The 12,826-nt window shown below is 40.8% G+C and overlaps 1 protein-coding gene across 1 annotated transcript in view; it reads left to right on the plus strand.

The window, feature by feature from the left end:
- PARP4 (poly(ADP-ribose) polymerase family member 4) overlaps positions 1 to 12,826 on the plus strand; it is a 119,262-nt gene that overhangs the window by 44,914 nt on the left and 61,522 nt on the right. The window contains exons 16-22 of the mRNA XM_047068287.1: positions 1,284 to 1,415; positions 2,187 to 2,273; positions 6,667 to 6,831; positions 7,492 to 7,538; positions 7,850 to 7,928; positions 9,952 to 10,096; positions 10,142 to 10,220. Coding sequence (XP_046924243.1) covers positions 1,284 to 1,415; positions 2,187 to 2,273; positions 6,667 to 6,831; positions 7,492 to 7,538; positions 7,850 to 7,928; positions 9,952 to 10,096; positions 10,142 to 10,220 — 734 coding nt within the window. The remainder of the gene's footprint in view (positions 1 to 1,283; positions 1,416 to 2,186; positions 2,274 to 6,666; positions 6,832 to 7,491; positions 7,539 to 7,849; positions 7,929 to 9,951; positions 10,097 to 10,141; positions 10,221 to 12,826) is intronic.

Raw genomic sequence — 12,826 nt, forward strand, 5'->3', positions numbered from 1 at the left:
TGGAGTCACCAGACACCCAAGAAACTCTGGGATTCAATCCTTTGGGGCTATCTTGGGCCATGGCCAGTCCCCAGTTCCAGGGAGCTGCCTGGTGAGCAGATGGCTGCCACCAGCTGGTGAGGCCTTTGTTTGAAGCACCCTGGAGGGTGCTGACCTGCTGATTTGGAGAAAATCAAATTCTTTTTTAAATGGATGTGCCTTGAATTTTTTCTCTGGTGTGGCACATTTTTTCTCTGGGGGCAGCCCAGTTTACTGTGAATCTGGTTGTGGACAGCTTTTTTGTATAAGTTCATAACCTTTATTCTTTTTTGTTTTGTTTTATTTGTTTATTTTGAGAGAGAAAGAGAGCAAGCAGGGGAGGGGCAGAGAGAGAGGGAGACAGAATCCCAAGCAGGCTCCGTGCTGTCAGCTCAGAGCCTGAAGAAGGGTTCGATCTCATGAACCATGAGATCATGACCTGAGCCTAGATCAAGACTCAGACACTTAACAGGCTGAGCCACCCAGCCATCCCACCTGTATTCTTTTCAATGTTTCATTTCACTCTCTTCCCAGAGGTTATTAATGACAAACGGTTAAATATTTTTTCCTCATTATTGCCACATGTTTAAATGTTACTGTTTATTATATGTCTAGGTGTTTTGTTTTGTTTTTTTAATTTTCAAATGTTTAAAGACTGGCCTTTTCTTAAGCAAGGGAGTGATGTGATGAACACAGTCCATTTAGTAAAATTAATCTGATAGGAATAGAGACAGCATGTAGGAGTGGAAAAGAGTTGATTCAGGAGTCGTCTAGACAGGAAGAAATGAGCATGGATGAGAAAACCCATGGAGGGCTGTGCACAGAGAGGTAAAGGAAGAAGTGCCAAGACCTGAAAACAGGCCAGATATAAGAACCCTTCTGGAATAGTGTCTGGGCCCATGTGACACCAAGGAGAGATCAAGATCCACACATGAAGGGACCATTGTGTTGCCGCCTTAATGGAAGTTGCATTGCTTCTGTTAAGCCATTGTTTACAATATTGTAATACTAGTGACTTTTATTCTAGCCATGTGGGTATGAATTTCCTAAAGATGTAGCTACTATGTTTTATAATGTAACATGGACTCTACACCATAACTGTAGAATGCTCTAGCCCCTGAAGCCAGGATTGGGAGTTTGAGGGACATGATGCAAATTCAAGCAATTGAAAGAAAATATACATTGTAGTTTCCGTTAATAGTTGTTCCTGCAAATGTTGTTCCATATGGTTTCATCAAGTACATGGATTTTTTGTTCTTCTTCAGGTCATTGTTTTTCAGACATATACAAATCAAAGTTCTGTGCCCATTGAGGCAAAATATATTTTTCCCTTGGATGATAAGGCAGCTGTCTGTGGTTTTGAAGCATTCATCAATGGGAAACACATAGTAGGAGAGGTAAGGGGAGAAAATGCACTGCGATCGCTCTTTGGTTTCAAAGTAAGTTTCCCATTTACTCAAATGTTTCTCATCTGAGTCCCCATAGCTATAAGGTTGAGTAGCAACCTTGTCATAAGACAGAAATAATCTTTGAAGAACCAAGCACTTGGGCAGTTGGCTTCCCGGGACACATCCCTCCCTGATTAACTGGTTTCTGTTCCTGTCTGTCCAGTGTTCATCAGTCAGTGCCTTGCAAATTCTTTGCCTAGCACTTCAGAAAAGATCAATTTCAGTATCAAAAGTTTAAGAGAGGCACATAGGAAAATTGGTGAAGCCCTTATACAGTTTTGCAAACAATGACCCTCTGCGCCCTGCTGTAACAGACAGACTGAGGTGATGGCTATTGTAAGAAAGGGTGTACCAAAAGAAATAACAAATGATACATTCTTTGTTTATTCTAAGGATTAGCCCACAATTGCAATAACTGCTATTTTATTAAATTTAAGATTTAACTTATTATTTTTGTTCAACATAAAATCCCAATCAAATATTTTTTTCACTATTGACTGTGAAATATTTTGGTCCCAATATCATCATTTTGGCCTTTTAATATTCAAATTCTTATTAGGTAATTACATTTTAATGACCACTTTATATAGGTTTCATTTCACCTTAGATGCTTAGTTTTCTGGTTTTACATAGGTTTTAATAAATATTGATGAAGTTTTTCTTGTTAAAGTCTGAAATCACTATTCATGTTATGACTGGCTTGAAAATAATCTTTTCCAGGTTAAAGAGAAGGAAGCAGCCCACCGTGAATACCGAGAAGCCATCAGTCAAGGCCATGGCGCTTACTTGATGGACCAGGATGCACCCGTAGGGCTTGATATTCATGCATTCCTCTAACATACTTACCAGAAGGGAGAAAGAGTTGGAATAGGACTTGAAACATGAAATTCATAGTAGAAACTGGGATAATTTATGCTGTTTTAGGCCTAGAGTTTAACTTGCCGTTAGTGAGGGGAGGTCAAGCTGGTCAGAACCATTTGGCTTACCTGAATGCGGGAGGAAACGGTGTCAGAATTGCCAAACAAAAAAGAACAGCTACTTCTGTCCTTGGGAACAGAGTTTCCCAGAAGTGACAATGAAAAGACATTTGGGGTACGTAATCTTCATCTTCTGGTAAAAGAGTGTAATATACAGTTGACCATTGAACAACACAGGTTTGAACTGCATAGATGCACTTTTAGGCAGATTTTTTTGGATAAATACAGTACAGCCTTGTAAATTTATTTTGTCTTCCTTATGATTTTCTTAGGAACAGTTTCTTTTCTCCAACTTGCTTCATTGTAAGATTATAGTATATAACATACAGCATGTAAAACATGTGGTAATTGACTGTTTATGTTATCAGTAAGGCTTCCAGTCAGCAATAGGCTATTAGTAGTTAAATCTTTAGGGAGCAAAAGTTATAAGCAGATTTTTGGCTGTATGGGGATCAGTACCCTTAACCCCCATGTTGTTCAAGGGTCCAGTGTATATGCATTTTTCTTAGAACTAAGCCTACCTAGCAATTTATCCAGTTTCCACCAAATCATATCCCAGGGAGGCATTTCTGCAGAGTCCGGAGACAGGTCCAGATTCTTTTCATTCTGATTAATTGCTTTCATAGGGATAAAATTATGGAGAATCTGGAAGCAGGTACTGGTACCATGCCTACTAGATTTCTTCTTTTGAAAGATAAGCAGGAATTCTCCAGGTAAACTAAGAGGTAAGGGCCTGCAGACAGAGGGGAGACACGTACACAGGCTGTAACAGACCTGAAAAAGCATGGTTCCTTGGGAAAATAGAAATATTTCGACTTGGCTGGAGTGACACTGATAAGAATTGCCTTTGAGAAAGAACACTCAAGTGGTGACGAGAAGGTTGGAGTGGCCTGAGGGACACCTCAGGGCAGGGGAGATTGTCTAGTTTGCTAAGTTGGCTTTACCAACAAACACTTATTTCTTACAGTTCTGAAGGGAGGGAGGTCCAAAATGATGATGGTGGATTTCTTCCTGGTTTCCTCATATAGCAGAGAGTAGGTGCTAGTCTCTTCCTCTTCTTATGGGGACACTAATTCCATCATGAGGCCTCACTGAAACCTGATTACTTCCCAAAGGCTGCACCTCCTAATACCATCCCAGTGGGTGTCAGGGTTTCAACCTCTGGGTTTGGGGGGGAACACAAACATGCAGACTGTCACGGAGAGGAGTTTGGTGGCCCTTGTGGTAATCTAGGCAAGAGGTGGGATGAGGGCCCAAACTAAACTACTAAGGTAGTGACAGTGGAAACGGAGAGGAGGCGGCACATCCGAAAGATGCCAGGGCGGTGGAGTGCACAGACTGAAGCCAGATTGGAGGGTGTGGCAGGGAGAAACGAGTCAAGAGTAACACTGGGATCAGTGTGGCTGTTCATCAAGGCAGGGATTTGAGAGAAGCAGATCCTTCGTGGGTGTGGAAGTGACAAGTGCAGGAGGAGATGATGAGTCTAAGAGACTGATGGGACTTTGCGGGGACAGGTCCCTGAGACAGCTGGTCAGGCATCAGGAGAAAGGTCTGCACTGGGCGTGGGGATCTGGGAGTCATCGGGGGAGGCCCTAAATTGACATGGTGACACATTGGGCATCATGCAAGGATGCAGCCCTGGGACACCTGCCTTTAAGTGTTGGTTGGCAAAGGGAAAGCAGAAAAAGACCTGAGCTGCCATACCCAGATTCCCTAGCTTTCTGGCTTGAGGAAGCTTAAGTCTAATTCAGCTTTAAAGTATACAGTTTTTTCTCTTCCTAAGATTCCTTGGATTAAGGCACCATAAAGAGTCTGTCAAAATTACTAGACTCAATTTTGCCTTGGTCCACATTTAGGATATATCTATCTAAATTAATCTTATATTTAGTGCATTTTGAAGTAAGGTTAAAAAGAACGAGGTGGAGTGGTCATAAAGTCCGTAATTGAAAATATTTTTATTTATTTATTTTTTAAACAATTTTTTAAAATTTTTTTAACGTTTTTATTTATTTTTGAGACAGAGAGAGAAAGAGCATGAATGGGGGAGGGGCAGAGAGAGAAGGAGACACAGAATCGGAAGCAGGCTCCAGGCTCTGAGCCATCAGCCCAGAGCCCGACGCGGGGCTCGAACTCACGGACTGTGAGATCGTGACCTGAGCCGAAGTCGGATGCTTAACCGACTGAGCCACCCAGGCACCCCTGAAAATATTTTTAAAAACCACACGTACTTATTAGGTAATAGGTCTAAAGCTGATTTCGTTCCCCTCCCTTCCCCTCCAAACTGTTTCCTCCTCCTGTTTTTCTGGTGGTAATAATGGCGTCACCACTTACGCAGTCGGCCAGGCGGGAACCCAGGGCATCACCCTTCGGTCCTCCCTTCCCTGTTGTCCATCATCCATCTCCAAATAATCATCTGTTCAGGTTTCTTACCAGCTTAGGAGGCCTGCCCATCTCACCACCTCTCCTATGGCCACTACTGTGGGGCCCACCGTCATCCCCTCAGCCCATCAGTACGGTGCCCAAGACCCTCCCAAGCCTGGCCTCACCTGCCTCAGCCTCATTGCACTACGTCCTTCCTCCCACTTCAAACCCCAGTGAGCCTGAGCTATTATTCGTCATCTTGAAAACATAATGCCATTTGCAGAGGCCCTCATTCTTCCGGTTGGAATGTCCAGACTCCATCTGCTCGCTTAATTTCTTTCTTAAGTAAGCTTTATGCCCAGCATGGGACTTGAACTCATGACCCTGAGATCAGGAGTAGCATGCTCTACTGACTGAGTCAGCCAGGTGCCCCTGTTTGCTTAACTTAAAAGACACGTACATTCAAACAGCCTTGGCTTCAGCGTCTCTCCACGTAAGGGAAAACTAAAGTTGTCCTTGCCTTCACCCTGGACCTTGCCTGCCACCCAAGCAGGACAGACCGCTCCTTTCTGCTCCTCTGGCAACAGTGCAAATCTGCCTCACGACTCTTCATACACTGTTTGCAAAGATAGAGGTCTAGTTTGTCGTCCCAAATATTTAAGCAAGGAAGTAACAGAAAAGGGTAAATAAAGAGTTAATGAGGAAATGCAGAGGAAATTTCGAGGCCAAGTCGGAAGCTGGGAGAAGCTGAATCAAGGGCCCAGCCTCCGTGGTCGGAAGCTGCCGAGTGAGGGCTAGCTTCCCTGCTACGCTAGACCAAGATGCTGGCCCCCTCGGAGCCCGTAGGGGAATCCACAGTTCCCGTGCCCCATCTGTGCCTTGAGGGGCCCGTCACTCTTTGGAATTCAGTTCACTTGGCTGCCTTGCAACTCAGTGTTCTGGCGGTTCAAGACAAGTTACAGTTTTGTAGATTATCCGGCTTGTTGCAACAGAAGTGACATCTTGCATCTATCTGTAGCCTACATAGAAACGGAAGTGCAGCCCCACTCTATTCCGTGGCAGTCCCTCAAATGAGCCCCAGGTTTTTATGCACTTCTTTCAAGGACAAACACTGTTTTCTAATCATCTCTCCATTGTTTATCCCTTCGTTGGAATCCATTTCTTCATTGGGTGTTCTTGCAAATGGATATTATCATTAGTATTATATGCTCCTAAACACACTGAATTTCATGGCAGTACAGTCAAGCAGAACAGAAGATACGCTTGGGGTATTAAGAGCTTCTCTGTGTAGGATCAGAAAAAATAGATGTTCTGTCTTTTTTCTGCCCTAGTCACTCATGAGTCTGTCTCCTTATGCAGTGATTATAATGCCCCTTTAAAAGAAAATGAAATGCCTTTTCTAAATAAAATGATGAGTAAACTGTAGGGTGAAAGAATTAAGTGAGGACCAAGTTAGCGAGAACTGCTGAAGCTCTCCGGCTCCTGACGGAAGTACTGCCAGATGCTGTGGAGGTCGGAGAGGCTACAGGCCCTTCCAGAAGGGTCTGTCTGGAGGCTGGCTGTGCAGAGCCCCGTGCCCAGGGCCTCTGTGCGAGGACGAGGACGGTGAGGCTCCCCAGTCAGGTGGGGTCCTGCTTCCAGGGGGCCTCCCCTCCCTCTGCCCTTTGTAGATGTCACACTGTTCCCACCCCTGGGGACCAGCTCCAGGATTCTCCTTTAGCACTACAAAACGGTATATGCCCATTTTCCGAGGAAGACTCTGGCAGATTGTAATTTAAGTGGCTCATGTAATAGGGAGGATTAACTAGCATAGAATGCTTATGCTTTTGAGTGGAAAGCTGAGTAATGTGTTTCTATTTCAGGATGTTTTTACTGTTAGTGTTGGAAATCTACCCCCTAAGGCTAAGGTCCTGATCAAAATTACCTACATCATGGAACTCAGCATCCAAGGCACCAGGGCCGTCTTCTTCATGCCCGCCACCGTAGCACCCTGGCAACAGGACAGAGCTTTGAATGAAAACAGTCAGGTTCGTATGCTTACGAAAGATTTAAAGAAGCTTTTTTTTGGTGATTTATTCACAGGGAAGAAAAAGTATCCAAAATAATCTAATCTTCGTGGTGCAAAATCTGTTTTGCTGACATTTCTGCATTTAGATACAAGGCACAGTTACACTCAATGGGTATCATATTTTTATTCTGTTCAGTCACTTAAAAAATTTTTGTGTCTCTACTTACATGTTCATTATGAATAATTTAGATAAGCATAAAGAATGCCAAGAAACCAAAGAGGAAAATTTAAACAACCCTTAATTCCATTGCCAAAGATAGTAGCCCAAAGCTACTGGTTAACACTTTGTTGCTATTTTGTATGTATTTATATAAACTGTGTTTATATGTGTATGTGTATATATAGGTGTATAGGTATATGTGTGCATATACACTCATAGAGACATAGGTATAGTTGAAAATCTCTATTAAAATGGTCATAAATTATCCCCAATATCAGTTGCATTTTAGAAGTTACTGTTTTTCCATGACCAAATGTTCTGTCTCGCTACTCCAACATGAGACCAGCTGTCTCATAGCTGCTGTAGGTTGTGGCCTTGGCAACACTACTTTCAGCTTTGAGGTCTCATTGTGAAACTTAGTAGATACTTAGTTATACATGTATATTTTTCTTTTAACAGGATACAGTAGAGAAGATTTATGTAAAGGAAATAGAAACAAAGCAAAGGTTAGTACCAAAAATATAAAACCCACCAGTCATTGAATGGACTGGTTTTAAATTTTCATTTAAAATTATATATATATATACATATTTACATATGTATTCTATATATTTATTTATATATAACTTTATATATAAATATGTATATTTAAATATGTATGTTTAAATATGTATATTAAAATTATATATACATATTTATATATGCATATTTATATGTATTATATATGTGTATATATATAATTTTAAAAAATGACTACAAGTAGTTGTTTAATGTTTAAGATTATAGACTCAGACAACTGTCTCTTCTTTTTTGGTAGCTTCTCTTTGTGTATGTCCATTGAGATGCCATATGTGATTGAATTCATTTCTAGTGATACACATGAACTGAGACAAAAGGTTAGTAAATCTTTGGTTTATTCTCTAAGAGCTCTTATTTTAGCATAGTTTTATTTTATCAAGGCAATACACACACATGGCTTAAAAAGTTACATAATCATAATGCTAACAACGGCTTCTACAACAAGCTGCAGTCGGTTCTACCCTGCCGCTTCCAGACCCGCCTCCAGAGACAGTGAACCACTTTAAATACTTTACCTCCTTTCTGCTGGCCTCCAAAGTTGTGAATGATACATTTTTTTACTGCTTGTTCTTGACTCATCTATTTCAAAAGTATTTTTTTGGCTTCTTACTGCAGTAGATGAAAATCTGATTATCTTGCCTCTCCGCTACCCTCAGTCGCACACAGGTTAAAACTCTTCGGAATACTGTTTTTCACTGCTGAATGCTCCCAGTAATTCGGAAATGTTTTCCCCCTGAGACCCTCTTCTTTTTCCGTGTCTCCGCTGCAGCCCAGCCTGGTTACTGCAGGGCAGGGGTTGTCCCAGGGCCTTTCTTTTCTGATTCTCCTTTGCAGGACTTTTGTTCCTTATCCTCTTTCTTGTGTTACTCCTTCCATCGGCAGAGCACAGCCTCCATTCACTTCCTGAGTAGGTGGAGTGTGTGGGCAGCAGTGCCTGAAGCTGTCCTCATCCCATGTGTTAATGCTGATCATTTGTTGAGGTTTTCATCTCGGGTTGAAAATCACCCTCTGAAAATACTGAAAACGTTATCTTCTAGCTTCTAGTGTTACTTCTGAGAACTTAAATGCTATTCTTATCCCCCATTCCTTGTATGTAATCTGTTTTGTTTTGTTTTAACTTCTACAAGAATTTCAGATCTTCTTTTTATCCCTGGTATTCTGAAATTTTATAAGAAGGTGATACTCATTCATTGTATGCAACTCGTAGCCTTTAGTGCTGGAAATTTTTGTTATATTTTTAAAAATAAGTTGTTCCTCTCTCCTGTACCTTTTGCATTGCCTTTCAATCAGGTGTCCCCTGGATGGAGCCTCTTGTTTTCTTTCTTTTTTTCTCCTGTTGACCATTGTATTGTTTTCTTGTTCTACTTTCTGAGTGATTTTTTCAATTTTAAATTCCAACCATTCTACTGAAATTTTTATTTTAGTTCTAATATTTTTAATTTGCAAGAGCTCTTTTCTGCTCTGTAAATATTACTCTTGGGGGGCACCTGGGTGGCTCAGTCGGTTCAGTGTCCAACTCTTGATTTTGGCTCAGGTCATGATTCCAGGGTCATGAGATCGAGTCCCATATCAGGCTCTGCACTAAGCATGGAGCCTGCTTGGGATTCTCTCTCTCCCTCTGCCTCTCCCTCATGTGTTCTCTCTCTAAAATATGAATGAATGAATGAATGAATGAATGAATGAATATTCCTTTTTTATAGCATCTTTGTGTGTTTCATGAATGCAGTACCTTCCCTTTCTTGTCTCTCTGAAAATACATTTTTTCTTCTCTTCCCTGTGTTGTGTCCTTTTTCTTTGAGCTCTCTTTTCCTTCTGGCTTTTGCTTTTTGTTCTCTATATTTTGTGTTAGAGGCTTTTCCTTAAATGCCTGGGTGACCCCTCTGTGCTCGTGTCTAACTGAGACACACACAAAGCTAGCTAGATGCTGTGAGGTGGGGCGAGTGGATGGGAGGCCCTGCACGGGAGGCCCTGGCAACTGGCTGGCTTTTTGATGGTGAGTCTCATGGTAGTGTTTTAGCCTTTCTGCAGTTATTCAGAACTCCTCTAGGGCATTCATAAAGTATGACTGGGGAGAGGGACTGAGGGGCCCACACTTAGGATGCCACCTTGCACGTCCTTCCCCAGTTTACGTCACTGCACACCTATGCTTCGTTATACCCAGGATTCCTGTAGATACTCTTTGCTTGAATTTCTCTAAGTAATGAATCTTCAGTTTCCTTAATTGAGAGAACAGGGCTCTAGCTATCGGTGCTAGCTGCTTGGCTACTTAGAGCAGGGAGGAGGTCTGCACCAAGGCAACTGAGTGCATAGTCTCCTCGCTAGTACTGTTGTTTTCTGCAGTACCTCCAAGGTGTGACCCTTCCTGAGTCGCTGCAGTCCTCCACCCAGATGGTAGCTTCCTCCACTCTCTGTACACCTTCCACCACACCTCTGTCAGCTTTGTTGAGATCTCTCATCTGCGACCGTCTTCGTTCCTACTCTCCATGTCTTTAAGGGTTGATACCCTCTAATTGATTCCCTCTTATGGTAGGGGGTTTTAGGATTTTGGTAGAGAATGGAGATAAACACATGCATTTAGTCCATCCTGAACAAGAAGCCCTCTGCATCAGGTAGCTTTTGCTGTGAAACAAACAATCTCAAAACTTTATGGTTTAAAACAATAACATTTGTTATTTCTCACAGTTTTGTGAATTGGCTGGGCAGTTCTTTTTTTTTTTTTTTTAACGTTTATTTATTTTTGAGACAGAGAGAGATAGAGCATGATCGGGGGAGGGTCAGAGAGAGAGAGAGACACAGAACCTGAAACAGGCTCCAGGTTCTGAGCTGTCAGCACAGAGCCCGACGCAGGGCTCGAACCCACGAACTGCGAGATCGTGACCTGAGCCGAAGTCGGACACTTAGCCGACTGAGCCACCCAGGCGCCCCATGGCTGGGCAGTTCTAATGGGCTGCACTGGCTTGGCTGGGACAAGATGGTCTAGAATGGTCTTATTCTAATACCTGGCTGTTGGCCTGGTGTCATCTGGGGTGACGACCACGTGTCTCTCTTCATCAGGTTAGCTCAGCTTCATGCGTATGGTAGTGGGAGAGTTCTCAACAGCAACAGGAGAAGGTGAGACTCACTGCACAAACATTTTCCAAGCCTCTTGCATCACATCTGCCAATATCCCATTGACCAAAGCAAGTCACACTGGCCAACTTTGGATTCAAAGGCAGACAAAGGCCACTTCCTGACAGGAAGAGCTGCAAAGTTGCATTTCAAAGGGGCCAGCACACAGGAATGGAAAACCCTTGAGGCCATTTCACAGTCTATCACATTGCCTTTATTGTTTAAAGCATATAATTCACATTTCCAAAAGTGATTCTGTTTATGAAAACGTAATTTAAGAATTAGTCATAATTGGGGATGCAAGTTGGTGCAGCCACTCTGGAAAACAGTATGGAGGTTCCTCAAAAAAACTAAAAATAGAACTACCCTACAACCTAGCAATTGCACTACTAGGCATTTATCCACAGGATACAGGTGTGCTGTTTCGAAGGGACACATGCACCCCCATGTTTATAGCAGCACTATCAACAGTAGCCAAAGTATGGAAAGAGCCCAAATGTCCATCGATGGATGAATAGATAAAGAAGATGTGGTATATATATACATTGGAGTATTACTCAGCAATCAAAAAGAATGAAATCTTGCCATTTGCAACTACATAGATGGAACTGGAGGGTATTAGGCTAAGTGAAATTAGTCAGAGAAAGACAAAAATCATATGACTTCACTCATATGAGGACTTTAAGAGACAAAACAGATGAACGTAAGGGAAGGGAAACAAAAATAATATAAAAACAGGGAGGGGGACAAAACAGAAGAGACTCATAAATATGGAGAACAAACTGAGGGTATTGGAGGGGTTTTGGGAGGGGGGATGGGCTAAATGGGTAAGGGACACTAAGGAATCTACTCCTGAAATCATTGTTGCAGTATATGCTAACTAATTTGGATGTAAATTTTAAAAAAATAAAAAATAAAACAAGTTAAAATTAAAAAAAAAAAACAATGTACAGGGATATATGGGAAAAAACCAACATATTTAAGTATTTGTTTATTTATGTGAAAGGACCCAAAGATTATTATAAGCTTGAAAGATGGAGTAATTTGCATATATGATATGTAATTTTAAAATTTTTTTTGGTGGATGAGAGTGGTTGAACAAAGTAAAGCCTCCATTTAGTTGATCATTCAGTATTTCATATGTGTTGCTTGCTACATAATATTTTAACATTTGTCTGAATTTGAAACAATATGGCACATTAATTTATCAGAATACTGTATGATAAATACTATATAATATTATTATAAATACAGAATAAATATCCAGAATAATGGATATTTCTTTTGTTAGATGCATATTATTCAGGATCACTTATTATGTTTATATAATTTTGATATGAAGTAGAAGACTGTATTACAACTTGGAGTTTGTTTTAGAAGATGATAGAAAATTCTGTGGAACCATAATTTTAGAGTTGCGCCTAGGGCTAACAGCCAATGCTTAAATAGTTTAATGATTTATTATTAGGGTTTTACTATATGTAGTTGTTATGCTTCTAGACATTTTTTCTGCAGTATTTCTGGGATAATTTGCACTAAAATTAGTTTTTTAAAAGGCCATAAAATATGAGAGTTAACTATAAATCCAGGGAATCACTCAATTCTAATTTGCTTCACCAACGCCTGGTACATATCAAGAAATTCATCTTTCCTACAGAATAAAGGATGTCTGTATATATGGGACATAATTTTTATTTTTTTACTAAACACCTTGTCATATTAAATGAGGTAGTTTGTAGGGCATACTAAGGAGTTCAGAACATATGGGAAAGCTATTTTCTATCTCTTAATAAAGTGATTAAAAATCATTCGTTGGACCAATGGAAGTCACATAGTGACAACCTAAATAATTATAAATATTAATCTTCATGCAAGTCATATCATCTTCCAAATTTAGCAAGTAAGAGAAGGCATTCCTAATAAGAGATATAGCACACACATTTTTTTCATAGCAAAACATTATGGAATCCACCAACAAAATACTAAAAGATAACATTAATTTTAAAAAATTAATCTGTCAGAATCACAATCTACGTCATATTTCTGATCCTCTACAAATTATAGTCATCATTTTGTCACTCTATTTCAGGTACAATTAATTCCTCAA

Source organism: Lynx rufus, unplaced genomic scaffold (assembly GCF_022079265.1).
Source record: "Lynx rufus isolate CCGP_SWC_20201006 ecotype Redwood Valley unplaced genomic scaffold, mLynRuf1.p SCAF_1, whole genome shotgun sequence".
Taxonomy (NCBI): Eukaryota; Metazoa; Chordata; class Mammalia; order Carnivora; family Felidae; genus Lynx; species Lynx rufus.